The sequence below is a fragment of the Arachis hypogaea genome, chromosome 15 (genome assembly GCF_003086295.3).
Source record: "Arachis hypogaea cultivar Tifrunner chromosome 15, arahy.Tifrunner.gnm2.J5K5, whole genome shotgun sequence".
Classification (NCBI taxonomy): Eukaryota; Viridiplantae; Streptophyta; class Magnoliopsida; order Fabales; family Fabaceae; genus Arachis; species Arachis hypogaea.
This window is the reverse complement of record NC_092050.1, coordinates 144,151,131-144,169,165: the sequence shown is the minus strand read 5'-3', so window position 1 is coordinate 144,169,165 and position 18,035 is coordinate 144,151,131. Positions and strand designations below refer to the sequence as shown.

General features: G+C 35.8%; 2 protein-coding genes across 5 annotated transcripts; both read right to left on the bottom strand.

Annotated features, from left to right (window-relative positions):
• Positions 1 to 494: 494 nt before the first annotated feature.
• Positions 495 to 1,453, bottom strand: LOC112749141 (probable F-box protein At4g22030). Its single transcript, XM_025797409.1, has 2 exons — positions 1,286 to 1,453; positions 495 to 800 (listed from the first exon to the last, which is right to left on the bottom strand). The coding sequence occupies exons 1-2, from the start codon at positions 1,451 to 1,453 to the stop codon at positions 495 to 497; spliced, it is 474 nt and encodes a 157-aa protein (XP_025653194.1).
• Positions 907 to 5,879, bottom strand: LOC112751074 (uncharacterized). 4 transcript variants are annotated; one of them, XM_072217100.1, is made up of 3 exons: positions 5,376 to 5,879; positions 3,610 to 5,180; positions 907 to 1,503 (listed from the first exon to the last, which is right to left on the bottom strand). In XM_072217100.1, exon 2 carries the CDS (start codon positions 4,975 to 4,977, stop codon positions 3,619 to 3,621), a length of 1,359 nt encoding a protein of 452 aa, XP_072073201.1. In that variant the 5' UTR covers positions 4,978 to 5,180; positions 5,376 to 5,879; the 3' UTR covers positions 907 to 1,503; positions 3,610 to 3,618. The 4 variants fall into 4 exon arrangements, with proteins under 4 accessions (XP_072073201.1, XP_025655871.2, XP_072073200.1 ...); XM_025800086.3 differs by having other exon boundaries at positions 3,610 to 4,933; XM_072217099.1 differs by having other exon boundaries at positions 5,321 to 5,868.
• Between the last annotated feature and the right edge of the window lie 12,156 nt (positions 5,880 to 18,035).

The following is an 18,035-nucleotide window of genomic DNA, read 5'->3' as shown; positions in this document are numbered from 1 at the left end:
AAATTAGTATTTGGAGGCAAAATTAGCGAACCTTCGAAATGCTAACTTTTCTTCAGATATTGAACCAAATTCTAGTTTAGAGACAAGTGACAATGATAGCATTATGATTGAAGATTCTTTGAAAAAGTAGAAGCAAACACGAAAAATAAAGCCAAGTGAACTCAATAAAAATGAGATAGAGAAGTATTTAAAAGATGACGCAACAAAAGATTTTAAATAGAAATAGGAAAAGTATACGGAATCAAGAGTTTATCAGCCAAAAACTAAACAAAACCACATTAATTTATATTAATAATTAATTAATTTTAAATTTTTTAAATTCAAAATTTAAAAATTTAAAATTGATTAAATTAAACAAACTTAATTAAAATCTATAAAAATCTTCTTCTTCTCTCTCACATTAACCTACCCACCTCCAACAATTACACACATAGACCCCTCTCTCTCACTGTCAGAGTGTCAGGTTAAGAAATATAGATATAGTTAATAAACGATTAGAACATCTTGCTTGCAAATTCATCAATGGAAATCCCTTCGGCTCGACAAGAAGCTGATTTAGAAGTGAGTTCTCTGTGCTGAGACACACTTCTTCCCAATTGCAAAGCCACCTTCAATTCAAACACTTGTCCATTCTCTCTCTTGTCAAACTCATTCTCTTCAAGCGTGGCTTCAACTGTTTCTTCTAACTGCTTGAAGAACCCACCACAGTTTCTGTACATCTCAAACACCATCCCTACCTGCCCGCTAGGGGTGACAAATGAGTAGGGTAAGGTAGGATTTGGATCCAACCGTAACCCTACCTGCAGGTTGAGAATATTCCAACCCTAACCCTACCCGCTCTTAACCCGCGGGTTACAAAAAATATACATTATTATATAACTTGATGATAATTTAAAATAGAACTGATTTTTATGTAAAAAAAAAAATATTAAATTATCAATTAATGATTTTCTTTTAGTGGTTAAGGATCTTTTGCATTTAATGCGAGGTCTTTGATTCAACATCCACTTAAAAACATATTTTTGTATAAGTATATAACATAAACATATATAGAGTGCGGGTTGGTCGGGTAGGGTTGAGGCTCAACCCGCACCCTACCCGATCCGTACGAAAACCCTACCCGCACCCTACCCTACCCGCTGCGGATCGGATTGGCAACCCTACCCGATTGGGTGGGGTCGGGTTGGGTACCCGCGGGTAGGGTACATATTGCCACCTCTACTGCCCGCTCATGCTCAAGCGTTGACTACAGCTACCATTGACCCAGCCATGGCAGAAACCACACCTGCACCCTTATTCCCGCCACAAACACAGATCCCAAAGCTGCAATGGCAGTGAGCAAGGGGCCTACAATGGCCAGAATCTTGTTTGCTTTCAGTGCCTTGTTTCCAAGCCTCTCATAATCTTCAACATCTTTTCTCTTCACAACTTCAATAACCTCCCTCAGCTCCATTTCTAGTTCTTCACTCCACCCGTTCATATTCATCAGAGTCAAAAGGAGTCCTTGAACAATTACAAAAATATAAAAAAAACATTCATTTAATATGAAAAAAAATATATCCTAATACTTAACAAAAGAAATATCCAGTTATATTTTAGCAAAAATAATTACATATCCAGTTATATTTTAGCAAAAGAAACATTCTGATACTTAGCAAAAGAAACATCCATATATATTAACTCGTAGAGATTTTGGATTCACTTAAAGGTATTTGGCTAATTTTTGGCTAATACCCTTTTAGTTCCCTAGCACTGTTCTTAAATATACTAGCGGTCACTACTTATAGCGCCAACAATTGCCAGCACCATCAATTTTTCCTTCTGCTCCAAGGTAGAACCACAACTTCTCAATGACATAACAAAAGTTAAATTACCTGTGCCTACAAATGGTAGAACCTGAAAAGAACTCCATTGCAGATTGCATAACGAAAACCAAAAAAATGAAAAAAATAAAAAATAAAAAATACTATTCAACTTTTGCTCCCATTTTGTATTTCAGTGAAAATGAACAAAGAATTGGTTAACTATGTTAAATTTTTCCCTTTCTGTAGAATCTGAAACAACTCTTGATGACAGAGCCATCTTGTTCTTGATGAACTTGCAATATCAAAACACATTGTATATTCATACTCTCACCATAAAGCAAAACTATGCCCTTTGCAGTATCAAATGTTTATTTGGAGTACTGTTTGCTCAAGTCAAAAACTGTTTTATGCAGCACACACCACACAAAGTTAGAATGAAAGTATATAAATGAAGCTAATTATAATGCAAAGATCGACCTTCCAAAGTTTATACCAACATCAATATTTTATTCGTTTGAGATGAAGTGATTTTTGTTTGTTTCATGAGAAAAGTGATTTTTGAAGCTTGAAATCCAGTGAGTATGGATTCAACTAGAAACCGAATAAGTTGAGAAGAATTCTAGTGTCTCACAATTGATTCCGAAGGGGCCAAACACAAATCAAAGTATAAAGGAAAATTCACACTAGAGAGCTTCAACATTGTTTGGATTTATGTGTAGCCACTAGCCAGTTAAATTTATACATATAACACGGATTAATGTGTAGCCAGCTATATTTACTCATACGTAACAAGGATGAAAGCCATGTCAAGCCTCAATCAAAGTCAACCACCAATACAAGATCAAAATCACTTTCATAAATATGAACAGTGAAGCTATATCATACAACATCCGATTGAAAATAAATAAATAAATAAATACAATAATTATGCAAGGAAATTCACCAAATAAAATCAAATGCAATTCCAAAGAGTTCTGTATTGTTTCACTTTTAACACCCCCATCACAACACCACGCAACAAAACTCCAAACCAGTAAGAGTTTTTTGAAAATGCTTATAAACAGAGACTTAGAGACAATGGAATAATGTCTCCGAAAAAGTATTTGATAATGTAGATATTTTCAGCAGGGCAATTTCCAAGCAATACAACTGATTAGAATTCATTAAGAAAATGGTAAAAAATTTTGAGATAACTGAACCATATTAACCTTAACTCGATGTTGCTTAGGCTGATGAAAAGAAGGGACATGCATTTTAGAAGGTGGGTTTATTTTTAAGATGGAAATGAAAACCATAAAGCCTAAGAATAAATCCTCGATACCTACTTAATTTTCCTTTAATGACAATTCCTGGAGGATTCAATCAAATATACAATAGTTCATGGTTGCTTATGATAAAACAGTCAGGAATTGGTTTGATATATATATATATATACACACGGTTCCTACAAAGATAAGGAAAGATAAGTTGCACAGCAGAATAGCAGAGAACAAACAACAAAACAAAATTTTCAATCTTTTTAGTTTTGCTTAGCATGATAAATATATCATCTTATAGAATAACAGTAAAGAACACTCAATTGCTATAAAGAGATCTTAAACACTAAACCTGTAAGCTATAACTAGGAATATCATCAAAAGAATCAACAAAGCAGTGGAATTAAAAAGGATGATAGCAATTGCAAAAATCGAAAGTGCAAAATTAATTGATGTTATGGCATTGCCAAAGTCCTCTGACTTACAGAACTATGATAATATTCAGCAACAATAGAGATGTAATTTCAATTTCAGTTGATGTATCTTACCTTCTTTTATCAATTCAATAAGCCTCTAGCAATCATTTCTTGAAGAAGTTTTCCCGCCATGTCATTCTCATCTTTTTCAAAGTAAGCATGAATAAGAGTTAGAAAAGTCACAGCATTTGGTAAGCAACCATTGTGTTCCATTTCCAACAGCAGGGTCAATGCTTCTTTAAACAGGCCCTCTTTGCAGAGTCCATTGATCATAATATTGTATGTCCTCACATTTGGAGGACAGCCTTTAGCAGAAAGATCTTGGAAAATCGCTCTTGCATCTGAAAGTCTTCCACCTTTACATAGGCCATCAATAAGTATACTGTAAGTGCCTATATTTAGATCAATGCCACTCTCTTTCATTTGAGAGAATAATTTAAGTGCCTTGTCAAGTTGTTGGTTTTTGAACATCCCATTCAACAAGGAATTGTAAGTGACTACATTAGCGGGTTGACCTCTATCATGCATCTTGACTAAAAGCTCCAAAGCACAAGAGATTCTCTTTGATTTGCACAAGCTATCAATAAGAGTGGTGTAAGTTACCGTGTTTGGAACCAAATACTTACGAAGCATTTCTTCAAAGAGAATCAAGGCTTCATCTAGCATTTTACTTTTGCAGAAGCCATTAATCATGATATTGTAACTTTGAACATCGGGAGTAATTCCCTCAGCAAGCATTTCAGAGAATAAATAAAAAGCATCAGCTACAAGGTTTTCCGTGCACAGGCTATCAATAATTGCGCTGTACATGATGACATTAGGAATAATCCCAAGCAATGGTAGGGTCTTTCTCAACACTTGAATAGCAGCTGATCTGTATCCGGTGTTACAGAGTACCTTAATCAAGGTCCCATAAGTAACTTTATTAAACTGAAATCCTAAAGCCAGGACTCTATCATGAAAGTGTAGTGCTTTCTCAACATTACCACAGAGACAGAGACCTCTCAGGATTGTTGTCAATGTTACCGTATCAGGTTGATAACCCATCGTGAGAATCTTGGCCAACCCAGAGAAAGCAAGCTTCATACGACCCATGCTGGAACAACAATTGATTAAGATGTTCAAAGTAAACAAGTCGGGAGCGATTCCCCTGGCTTGCAATTTCTGAAAAAGGAGAATGGCGGTGGGGAAATCGTTTCTCTTGGCAAAAGCCCCCAAAATCATGTTAAAGGAGTTGATGGATGGAGAAGGACGCATAGAGATAGAGAGCAAGCGAGTGAAGAAATCAACATCTTTATCATGTGAGTGGGACTGAGAGTGAGAGTGAGAGTGTAGGGATGAAGTTGAAGGCAAGCAAAGACGGAAAGCGGAGTGGGGAACAGAATAAGGAGAGTACCTTAACATGATTCGTGAGAGTGAGAATGAGAACAATGACAACATTTTTGCAATCAAGAGATGAATTCACAAACACAGAATTAAGAATTAATGCAGTGAGAATTAGAGAAATTGAAGAAGCTACGAGACAGAAATGATTATTGTGAATGAGAATTAGACTGCAAAACCAAAATTATGACTTTGTCCTAGATCAAATCTCACTTTAAATTAAATCCCCACAGATAACCCAAATCAAACATGGCATGGATCTGCAAAATAAGAACATATGAGACCGATTCATTGACAAAAAAAAGACAGAAGATATATCCAGAACAAAAATGTTAAATTGCAGATTTAAAATTTTTTTCTATACTGAAGGGAATTCTTAGCTTATGTAGTAGTACTATACCGTGTAAAGCAATACCATGGAAGAGGCAGAACAGATAAGGGGGGCAAAGAAATACCAGGTCAATGGCACGGTGGCTATGGTCCTTTCCGGCGGTGACGACGGTGAAGCGGCGGTGTATGGTAGCTGAAGGGTTCCTCCTCTCCCACGTTCCCTGCTTCAGGTCTTCCTCTCTACTTTTCTTCTTACAATTTTTTTTCTCTCCCCTCTTTCCAATGACTTTCTTCTCCGTCGGTGGATTTAGCAGCAGCGATGGCCTCCATCACTGTCGTCACCTCCTTCCTCTTCCTTTCTCTTTCGGTGTAGCCTCCTTTCTCCCTAACTGTTCTATTTTCTCTCTTCAATTGATTCAGGGGCGACGATAATCTCTCTCACCGCGGCCGTTGCATCCGTCATCTCCCTTTTCTGCTTCTTCCATGGCGCTTCCCTTCACCGGCGTGGTTTCTTCTTCACTGCTACGGTGGGAAAATGAGCTGGAAGGAGAACGTGTGAGAGGAGAGAAAAGGGACGGGCTTCGAAGAGAAATAAATCCCAGATTTAAATTTTGAATTAAATTTGATTTGTCGCTCTATACGATGGATAAAAAGGGAAATACCCATAGTCGTCTCTGATATTCGCGCGTAAATATTTAATGTAATTTTTAAGATTTCGATTTCTTTATTTTAGTCCTTTAGATGGAATTTCGAGTACTCAAAGTGGTCCTTGGACATATTTCTAGTGATGAGTCATCACCGGAACGCTAATGTGGCATCTGTTTGCCACGCTGTAGGGGTCTAATAGCTATATGAGCTGGCCAGTTTCTAATTTGTATTCAAGTTGGTTCCTCCTTTTATATTTAACCCTAAATCTCCAAATTTTTCGTTTGCATGAATGTTGCAGAGCTCACTAGTTTCTTGATGTTGCTGATTTTAAAAAATCTGAGGCTACAGTGTGGATGCCTTGTATCAACAAATCAATCTCTAGGCAAGCCACTAATGAGAGTTGTTCAAATTGAGGTACTGTCATCCATAGCGTTGCCACAGATTTCAAACTCCCACAATTGTCGATATATAAATAACGGAGACATGAAAGAGAGCTTGACACCACAATAGATTTAAAGACGCACGATATATAAAATTCTACTGCCTTGAAATACCAAAATGGCTTTCATTTGATTAATAGACACTAAAGCATGTCCAAGAATCTTGTATCCTCTTGCAAAAACTGAGGTATCTCTCTTTTATGTACAAATAAGGGCCAATCTCAAATGAGTTTAGGTGAAGAACACCAAGATAAAAAAGAAAATAAACAGTTCATGATCTGACCCTTTGCACTAACCTTCTTCAACACCATTACCACTTTTTTTTCTGAAATCATAATCCAATAGAACATTTCAATATTCATCAATATACAGAGGCATGTCTAATGAAAGTCTTAACTTACATGAGAAGTAAATATTGACTGTTATACTAATATCAAAGTAATTTAAAAGTTACATTACAAGATTCTATGTATAATGCCAAATTAAACATTGTTGCTGACATTACTCAACCATCTCATATGCATAAACTCATTATATTTGATGATTCTTTCTACACTATTAATAATATATCCGTTGAATCCTCATTCACCCAATCAAATTCTAACACCAATACTGCACCTACATTGCATGTTATACCCAATGAGCAAGCATCTGCATCATCACCTCCATCATGTCACAACAACAATGCTGCACACATATTACAACCTTAAATTAAATGATATTAGAAGATCATTAAGGAAAAAGAGAAAATCTGCATACTTAGAGGACTTTCAATGCATGATTACCTCATATGAGCTGCACAACAATGACTTGAATTTCTCATATAACTTTTATGAATCAAATTTTACTGACACAATTGATAATTCTCAACAATTGACACAATATTATTTTAAAAATTCAACCATTTTATTTTTTGAGTCCCAAATACTCACTCAACTTCCTACCATTTTTTTTTCTGAGTTGTCTATCACTCTCACATCACAGCCTAAACACATAGAACCTAGATCCTATGCTGAGGCTATCAATAACAAGATATGGCAGAATGCAATCAATGTAGAGCTTGCTGTCTTACAAAAAAATCAGACTTGGTCACTTACCACATTGTCCAATGAAAAGAGATCGGTAGGATGTAAATAGGTGTTTGAGCTTAAATTAAACTCTGACGGGAGTATAAATAGACATAAAGCCAAACTAGTTTTTCAAGAATTCACTCAAACTGCTGGAGTGGATTATTTTAAAACCTTCAACCCGGTTGTCAAGATGAACACTCTTTGATATTTTGGTGATGTTGTGGTAGGAAGAATGTACCACTCAATCTGAAAATCTTGTACCCCTATAACCCTCGATCTGTTACTGTTTCAAATTAGCGTGAGGTCGTAACTTGTCAAGTATATCTCTTTCCATCTGGAAATCAACTGTATCCTTGTCTACTTTATCAAACGACCAACCCAACATCACAGAATCAATGCCATCTTTATCAGACATTCTTGTCATCAAAGCTTCACTGCCGTTCACCACATTCTTCAATTCGGCAATGGAATTTGATTGCTGTGGAATGAAGAGAGTGCAATGAACAAGAAGAAGAGATGAAGTTTACGAAAATTTGAAAATTTAGGGTTAAATATAAAGGGAGGGACCAACTTGAGTACAAATTGAAAATTGGCCAGCTCATATAGCTATTAGACCCCTCCAGCGTGGCAAATAGAGGTCACATCAGCATTCTGGTGATGACTCATCACTATCTGGAGGACTATAATAGGAAAATCAGGGTCTTGAGGATTACATTGAGTATTTACACAAATCTCAGAGACGACTATGGGTATTTACTCGATAAAACGGTGGTCAAGCTTGTGTGTGACCTAGACGCAGCAAAGGACCAAAGGTCAAGAAAAGAGAGAATTGATTTTAGAGAATTGATTTTTGGTTATTATTTACAGGTGCCACACTTATTGATTATTTAAAGCACCACTTGTCATTCAACAAACTAATATACTTGTCGTTCAACAAACCATGTATTGCTCTCCTATTATATATAAAGAGATTATATATAGAGAGATTTTATAAGTAGGACCAAAAATAAATATAAGAGAGAATAATGAAAGATAAAATTAAACAATTGACACCATCCAATTTTTTTTTACTGGAGATGATCCACTCCCCGAAAAGAATATGATAAAATGGAATGCAAAGAGTTCAAGACTGAAAAGTGCTCCTACCTATGATACTCATATGCATTTGGTATTTTGGTTCACATATTAGTTTTGAGAAAATCTAGGCCAATATTTTTATTAAAATTTGGTCAGCACTTAACTAGTAAAAAAAATGAATAATTTTACACTATTGAATAGAATTTCACACCAATAAAAATACTAATGATTATTACAAATTACAAAACTTGCTGCCCCTAGCACTTCTCATTAGTTTTTATTTTTAAAAATATCATTTTTGAAAATATAATATTTAAAAATAAAAGTATTTGGCGTATAATATTTTTATGTTGAATTTATAAAATCTAATATTTTAAAATTTTGTATAATATTTTTGAAAATGAATAATTTTTTCTTTAATTGGATCTAATTTTTTTAGTTATATTATATAATATATTAAAATTATTCTTAATCATTTAAATTAGAAGGCTAATCACTAAACTTAATAAATACATAAAGAAATTTACATATAAATATATTTTAAGATAAATTTAATATAATTATTTTTAGATAAAAATATTTATAATATCAATTTGATGGTAATCAGTGGCTAAGAGAAGGGGGTGAATCTTAACCCCTTTTTGCTGAATATTAATTTATGCTTTTTAGAGAACTTTAAGGAGATATTTCTGCTTTTGTCTCGTGTCGAGTTGAGAGACACTTTTGCTTTGTCTCGTGTCGAGTTGAGAGACATGAAAGAAGCTGGGACAAATCCAGATTCTATACCCAATCTGAATTTGACTAGGACTTAAAACCTAGCTTTCAACTGCAAAATGTTCACCCAACTTGCAAGGAAACAAGTGCAGATTCCAACCCAACCTGAACTTGACTAGGACTCAAACCTAGCTTTCAATCCGCAAAGTGCTAAACCAACTTGCAAGGGAATCCCCTCAGGATCATGACAACAAAACAGAAATACATACAAAGAATTTCTGAGATAACTATGACTTTTTCTTTAACTCTCTGCCTTTTTTCACTCATTGGCTTTTTCTTACAAAACCTCACATTTTTCTTTTTACTAATGAAACACAGACAGACTAAATTGAGAAAAAGAATTATTCAATTAAAGCCATGAAGGAGAAGAATAAATAACTCAAAGAGTTATGGGAACCCAAACGTTTGCTCTCACTCCTTACTTCAATCCTTGGCCGTTCACCCCTATTATAGAGGAGTGAAGCTTCCAGGGCTTGAAACCTTCTTCAACACATGTTAGTTCTCTTCTCCCAATACACATGCAACAACGGCGTGACAGAAGAGAGAGAGGGTAGAAGCAGTGACTAAATCAAACATGCAACCCTACCTTCAATCTTCTCTTTCAACCTTTTCCTTCATGCATCTTGAATCTGAACCGTTGAACTTTACTTTGGCTCCAAGTCTTGATTCTGATCGTTGATGAGCGTCTGACCCAGGCTAGCTTCATGCTTTCCATTTTTGCTTCTTCCAGCTTGAGACTCAGAGGCTATCTTCTTCTTGGTGGAACAAAAACAAAAATAAATATTTTACCAAGGTAGATCTGCTTCTTGATCGAGGCCGATCTCTTCCTTTCTTGGTAACAAAATCTTGAAGTCTTTCTCCAAATTTTTCCTTATGTAGCAACAATCTTTCTTAACCTTTTTTCATAGGCTTTTTTTCAGAGGCTTCACTTTTCTTCAATCTTCTTCTCTGATGGATAGATGTGATCGAAGGAGAGAGGAGAGAGAAGAGAAAAAAGAAAGTTTTTTGTGGAAGCATTAAATAGTATTATATCAAACTGAATTCCCACTTCCATCACCCAAGACAAAGTAACGTGTGAAGCTTTCAAAGTACATTAAACTCAATTGAATTTTAGCTTCCAATTACCAAGGCATAAAGTCACGTATTAAACTTTTGGTATCTTGAGAAAATTTTCTTGTGATCATCGAATGGCTTCCATCAAGACTTTTGGGCCACTTGTTTCTTTGCCTTTTAGCTACTTGAAGAGAACAAATATTATTGGATTAAACATGTTTAGTAACCAAACTGGACTTTTATCACTTGGGCCAATTTTGGATTTCAGCCACTTGAATAATTTTGCACAAGCCTAAATTAATTCAATAATCATCTTAGACTTGTTTAGCTTTTGGCTCAATATTAAAAACTAATTTGATGCCTGCACACTTAAACAAAAATCATCAAAATTGAAAATTATTAAATAAAATACTTAATAATAATTTTAATAATTTTTTAATTTATATTTTAATAATATTTGATTATCATATAAGTTTTCCAAACTCAACACAATTGTTTTTAATTTTTTTAAAAATTAAATATAAAACTAATTGAATATTATTAGTTTTTTACATTTAATATTTTATTATAAAAATACCTCTAATAAAAAATTTACTATAATACTCCTAATAACAAAATATGTTTAATTAAAATTATTATTGATTCTAATTTTTTTAAATTTACTAAAATATTTTTAATATCAAATTTTTTAAATTAAAATTAATATTATCATAATTAAAATTAGTACAAAATATTTATCTAATTATATAATATATCAAAATTATCCTTAATTATTCAAATTAAAAAAATAATAATTATTAAACTTAATAAACACATAAAAAAATTTACATATGAATATATTTTCAATTAAAAGGTTAATATTATTATTTTTGGACAAAAAATATTTTTATTTTTAAAAATATGCCTAATATCAAATATTTTTAACCAAAATTATTATTGACTCTAGTTTTCTTAAAAAACTAGATATAAATCTAATAAAATATTATTTTTTTACATTTTGAATTTACAAAAATACCTATAATAATAAATTTACTAAAATACTCTTAATAAAAAATATATTTAATTAAAATATTATCAATTCTTTTTTTTTTAAATTTACTAAAATACATCTAATAACAAATATTTTTAATTAAAATTAATATTATCACAATTAAAATTAGCACAAAAATACTTATCTAAATTTCTAAAAATTCTATAATTCATAATTCATCTCATAATCCATAGTTAAACTTATATGAAACAAATCTCAACCATTCTAATCACATGTATTAAAAAACTTCACCATTATCCAAATCAAAGTTACAAAGAAGTTTCAAAAGCCAAAAATTACTAGCACTAATAAGCATGCATGCACATCTCTTATACAAGAACACAAAAACATCAATAAAATGAAATTAATGTTACAATAGACGGTCTCACACATAGAAAAATGAACACAATTATCAAGCGTGATGTCTTCTCTTCTATTGGTTCCACATTTCTTATACAAGTTGATTCCTCCATCTACCCTAAGCATCATTCGTCTAAATATTGTGGATTATCTCACTATTTACTCCAAGCATATTTTGATCTTCTATCTCATCAATAGGATTCACAACCATCACTCTTCTAATATGATTATACAAAGAAAAAGTATAGGTAGACAATGAAAATACTAAACAATGTGAACAATGGATATATCGGATGTTCATTTCACTAGGTGTGTGGATGATTATCCTAATATTAAGATTTAGGTGGGTAATTTAGGGTGTAGTGCGTTTTAACTTTATTGGGCCAATTTTAGAGCTCATTATTTAGTATTTACATTGTTCACAAAAGCCATTGTCTACCTAGCAAAGTCCTTATGCAAAAGGCAACAAGCAGTTATACTTCTTTCTTGAGGCTTAATAAGATAAAATGATCTTCCTTTTAAAATTTCTCATCTTGCTTTCAATACTCCAAATGCCCTTTTGATAAATCACTATTTTATGGTTTATCTTGTACTTAATTGAGTGATTTTTTATCAAGTCTTTGCACATTTATTCATACAAATTACATGTTTTTACAATTCCTTCCTAGTTTTGTTCTATGATTAAAAACTTGCTTCCTAAGCCTTTAATTGGTGTATTTTAATTCCCCTTTATACCATTCGATACCGTGATCTGTGTGTTCAGTGTTTTCAGGCTTTATAGGGCATGAATGGCTTGGAGGATGGAGAGGAAGCTTGCAAAAATGGAAGGAGTACAAGAAATAAAGGAGACAACCAGCGAGCATTGACGCGCATGCATGGCTCACGCGTGCGCGTGATCTGGAGATTTTCACAGCGACGCGTGTGCGTACCTGACGCGTACGCGTGGATTGGAGTTCTGCAAGACGACGCGTGCGCGTGCCTGGCGCGTACGCGTGACACGCAAAGATGACCAGCAACGCGTACGCGTGATTGACGCGTACGCGTGACATGCGCGATCTGCAGAAATCACAGAAAATACTAGGGGCAATTTTGGGCCGAGTTTAGACCCAGTTTCTGGTCCAGAAACACAGACTAGAGCCAGGAGACATGCAGAGCTCAATACACATTCTCATTAGCATAGTTTTAGATTTTAGATTAGAATCTTAGAGAGAAATCACTCTTCCTCTAGGTTTTCTACACATTCATAGTTTATTAGTTTTATGCTTTTGCTTTGGATATTGAGAAGAGTCATTACCTCCATTGAAGTTGCTATTCTAGTTTGTTTTATTATTCCCTTACTCTTCCATATCCTTAATCTTTGTTCAGAGTTACAATTGGATTGCTTTTAGAATTTATTAATGCAAGAGGTATTTTTCCATTTAAATTTTATTATTTGTTTAATTGCTTCCAATTGATTTTAATTACTATGATCTCTTTTTTACTTCTCTTATAAAACAACGAAGATGGTATTCATGTTGACAGAGTAGACTCCCAACTTGACTTGGGGGTTGATTAAAAGGAGACCCTTGAGTTGGAATGCTCAAGTGATTAGTTAAATTGGAAGTTGTTGGCTAATTATCTATTTACTAACGCTAGTCCTTCCCAAGGGAGAGGATTAGGATTTGCGAATAAGAGTTAGCTCAATCACTTGACTTTCCTTTATTTAGTAAGGGTTAACTAAGAGAAAACAACAACCTCTTGATACTACACTTGAAAGAATTCCAACAAGGATAGAACTTCCAATTAATCATTCCCCCAGTCAAGGCTTTTTATTTTGAATATATAAATCTCTTTTAATTTTCATTGTGCTAATTTACAATTATTTATTTTCTGTCATTCAACTCTCAAAATTTCTCGGAAACCTCATGATTAATAAGATAGCACCCTTTTGTCAACTCGTTGGGAGACGACCTGGGATTCATACTCCTAGTATTTTTATTCAAATTTTGTGACAACATTTCTAAATTGATAAGCGGATTTTAGTCGGTTAAGAACTGTACTTACAACGCCGTTCTTACTATAATTTCTTAATTGGTTGATTTTCTCCTCCATCAATAAATGGCGCCGTTGTCGGGAAATTGCAAACGTGTACCCAATTATTGGTTATTTTAAATAATTTTGCTTTTTCGCTCTTTGTTCGTGTTTCTAGTTTTAGGAGTTTATTTTTATTAATTTTTATTTCTCTGACTACTATGAATTCTCACCCCTTTCGCTATGAGTTTGGTTACAATCATGTTGTAGGAAAACATCAAGGAGGAGTCTGATTTTGTACTAGAGCAAGTGGAGAAAGCCGAAATTATAGAAGAAAAGGAAGTGGTTGAAGACTTGGGAGATGCGAAACCTCCATGGGAAAGTCCAGTCATAGAGCCTCCTTCTAAGGTGTTTGATGTTGATGTTGAGAAGGGTGTACAACCTCCGAGGCATATCATGGTTGAAGACTTTGTAGAGGTTGATCAAGAGGTGGAGATTAAAGAAGAAGAAGCACAACCTCCCATGCCCTTGGTAAGTAATGAAAGAGATTGAATTGGAAGAAAGCTACCAAGAAGAAGAGGTTGAAATTGAAGAAGCTTACAAAGAGGTGGAAGTTGTCAAGGAAGAGCTCAAGGGAATAGAGCTGGAAATCACCTTGCCCAAGTTGTTGGAGGCCTCTCCCCCAAAACCATCACCATCCATTCCTTCATTCAAGTGGGTAAATCTTTCATCTCTAAACTTAATTAGCCCACTTGAATATGCTTTGCTTGAGATGGACGGGCAACTTAGAGCTCTTTGTGGCTATAAGAGTAAGAGGGAGATGGTTCGTGGTAAGAGTTGTCATGCAAGGTTCAATACGGTTGCATACTCAAAGTTGAAGTGCAAGGATTGGTGTAGAGCTTGATTGAATGGGTCTAGACGGTTGTTTGGATGTCTCAGTGAGAATTCTAATTGCTCACTACCCGGTTGGAAAAATGATTATCAACAAGAAGACGGGTGCAAAAGCAAGGTTTGGGACCCCGAAATTCATTCAAACAATCAACACTCTTGGGGCCATGTCACTTGCTTTGTTTTGCTTGAAGGTTTTAGGTGCCTAGTATAGGATCTTGGAGGTTATTGGAGTTGCAAACGTTCGTGGGGATTCCTGGAAGAGTTCAAGCATAAGCCGCCCTGACAAGGAGCTCACCAAATGTCCAACTTAAGGACTTTAACTAAAAGTGCTAGGTGGAAGACAACCCACCATGGTATGATCTTTTATTTTATTCTTAGTTTTATTTTATTTTATTTTTGTCAATGTTCATTCATACATTCTGTATTTTTGCATTCTGCATACTGCATAAAAAAGGGGGGATCGACGCGCAAGCGTCCACGACACGCGCGTGCCGTATGTGTATGCGCAATTGAACAGAGAGTTGTGCGAGAGACGCGCGGGAGGGGTGCGTGGCGCACAAGCCACACTACGCGTACGCGTTGGTGCACGAAATTACAATCACACTTTTGCAACTCCACACAACTAACCAGCAAGTGCACTGGGTCGTCCAAGTAATACCTTACGTGAGTAAGGGTCGATCCCACGGAGATTGTTGGCTTAAAGCAAGCTATGGTTATCTTGTAACTCTTAGTCAGGATATCAATAATTCTCAGATTTAATTGTAAAAAGTAAAAGAACATGAAATAAATACTTGTTATGCAGTAATAAAGAACAGGTTGAGGCTTTAGAGATGCTTTGTCTTCTGAATCTCTGCTTTCCTACTATCTTCTTCTTCATGCACGCAAAGCTCCTTCTATGGCAAGCTTTATGTTGGGCATCACCGTTGTCAATGGCTACTTCCCGTCCTCTCAATGAAAATGTTCCAAATGCACTGTCACCGCACGGCTAATCATCTGTCGGTTCTCGATCATGTCGGAATAGGATCCATTGATCCTTTTGCGTCTGTCACTACGTCCAACACTCGCGAGTTTGAAGCTCGTCACAGTCATCCCTTCCCAGATCCTACTCATAATACCACAGACAAGGTTTAGATGTTTCGGATCTCAGGAATGGCCGCCAATAATTCTAGCTTATACCACGAAGACTCTGATCTGAATCATGAGGCTAAGAGATATGCATTCAATCTAAGGTAGAACGGAGGTGGTTGTCAGGCACACGTTCGTAGGTGAGAATGATGATGAGTGTCACGGATCATCACATTCATCAGGTTGAAGTGCGAATGAATATCTTAGAATAGAAGCAAGCGTGATAGAATGGAAAACAGTAGTAATTGCATTAATTCATGAAGAACAGCAGAGCTCCTCCCCCCAACAATGGGTTTAGAGACTCATGCCGTAGAAGATACAATATGAAATGTGTAGAATGTCATGAGGTACAAGATGAATCACTAAAAGTAGTTTTTATAGTAAACTGGTGACCTAGGGTTACAGAAAATGAGTAAGCTAGGGTGTTTAGTGAAAAAATCCACCTCCGGGGCCCACTTGGTGTGTGCTTGGGCTGAGCATTGAAGCTTTCATGTGTAGAGACTTTTCTTGGAGTTAAACGCCAGCTTTTGTACCAGTTTGGGCGTTTAACTCCAGTTTTTATGCCAGTTCTGGCATTAAACGCCAGAATTCTTGAGCTGACTTAGAACGCCTGTTTGGGCCATCAAATCTCGGGCTAAGTATGGACTATTATATATTGCTGGAAAGCTCCTGATGTCTACTTTCCAACGCAATTAAGAGCGCGCCAATTGGGCTTCTGTAGCTCCAGAAAATCCACTTTGAGTGCAGGGAGGTCAGAATCCAACAGCATCTGCATTCCTTTTTCAGCCTCTGAATCAGATTTTTGCTCAGGTCCCTCAATTTCAGCCAGAAAATACCTGAAATCACAGAAAAACACACAAACTCATAGTAAAGTCCAGAAAAGTAAATTTTAAATAAAAACTTATAAAAATATAATAAAAACTAATTAAAATATACTAAAAACATACTAAAAACAATGCCAAAAAGCGTATAAATTATCCGCTCATCACAACACCAAACTTAAATTGTTGCTTGTCCCCAAGCAACTGAAAATCATATAGGATAAAAAGAATAGAATATACAATGAATTCCAAAAACATCTATGAAGATCAGTATTAATTAGATGAGCGGGGCTTTTAGCTTTTTGCTTCTGAACAGTTTTCGCATCCCCCTTTATCCTTTGAAGTTCAGAATGATTAGTTTCTATAGGAACTCAGAATCCAGATAGTGTTATTGATTCTCCTAGTTAAGTATGTTGATTCTTGAACACGGCTACTTTATGAGTCTTGGCCGTGACCCAAAGCATTTTGTTTTCCAGTATTACCACCGGATACATAAATGCCACAGACACATAACTGGGTGAACCTTTTCAGATTGTGACTCAGCTTTGCTAGAGTCCCCAATTAGAGGTGTCCAGAGCTCTTAAGCGTACTAGGCTGGGTCTGAAGCCAACGGATCAGGGAAGGACGCTTGTGCAGGATAGCGCCTCACCTGCCACGGAAGCCACAACTCCCAGGGAATCTCGGGAGCTGGCGGGCGCGACCTCAAGTCATGGTGAAGCACGATCTATCCCTAGAGAAGAACGACTGATGGCACCTTGTACAGCAGCTGCGCGTCGGCCATTACAAAAGCTGGGGGGTAGATAGCGGGCCGAACGGTGACGGAGCAACTCGAAGACATGGAGGGCGACTTGACCAGGTTGCTTCGGATACACTGACGGCGAGGAATGTCCAGTTAGAGGATGGGCTGCACTTCCCTAAGGGTGCGCCGGTATTGGCAAATAATGGCGGGAATAAAGAGGTTTGTCGAGGGAGACGCGCGGTAGAGGAGGGGAGATGCTATTTTTTGAATAATATTGTAGGGGTGAATGGGTGACAAGGGGATGTGGGACCAGAAGATGATTCAATTAACGGGTTCGGTGATGGTGATGACTCTAATCACAGTAGCAGGGGTATTCAAGTTAATAAAAAAAGTGGTAATTCAGGGCTGGGAATTGAAGGGTTGCTGACAGGAATATTTCAGTACTATTTGACAAATTGGGGGACGAAGCAAATGCCAACGAATATGAAGCCAGTGATAATGAGGGGCCAACATTGGAGGAGCAGATGATAGAAAATATAATCTGGGAATTAGCAAGGGAGTTAGGAGTAGTGCTATATAATGAAGAAGATGACATTATGGCGATTCTCCAACAACAGAATGAAGAAATTGCTCAGAAAAAAAGATTGGCGAAACTAAAGGCAAAAGTAAGGTAGAGCAGACCCAAAGCTCATAAAAAGTGTGCAATAGTTCTTTGAAATGATTTTTAGTTCTTAGAATATTAGGGGG

What these genes read in the sequence shown, in the direction of transcription:
- LOC112749141 (XM_025797409.1), bottom strand. Translation starts at nt 1,453, where the DNA reads ATGGAGCTGAGGGAGGTTATTGAAGTTGTGAAGAGAAAAGATGTTGAA. An exon ending in TGGCGGGAATAAGGGTGCAG is followed by an intron (nt 801 to 1,285) that starts GTGTGGTTTCTG and finishes CTCAACCTGCAG; the next exon opens with GTAGGGTTACGGTTGGATCC.
- LOC112751074 (XM_072217100.1), bottom strand. Translation starts at nt 4,977, where the DNA reads ATGTTGTCATTGTTCTCATTCTCACTCTCACGAATCATGTTAAGGTAC.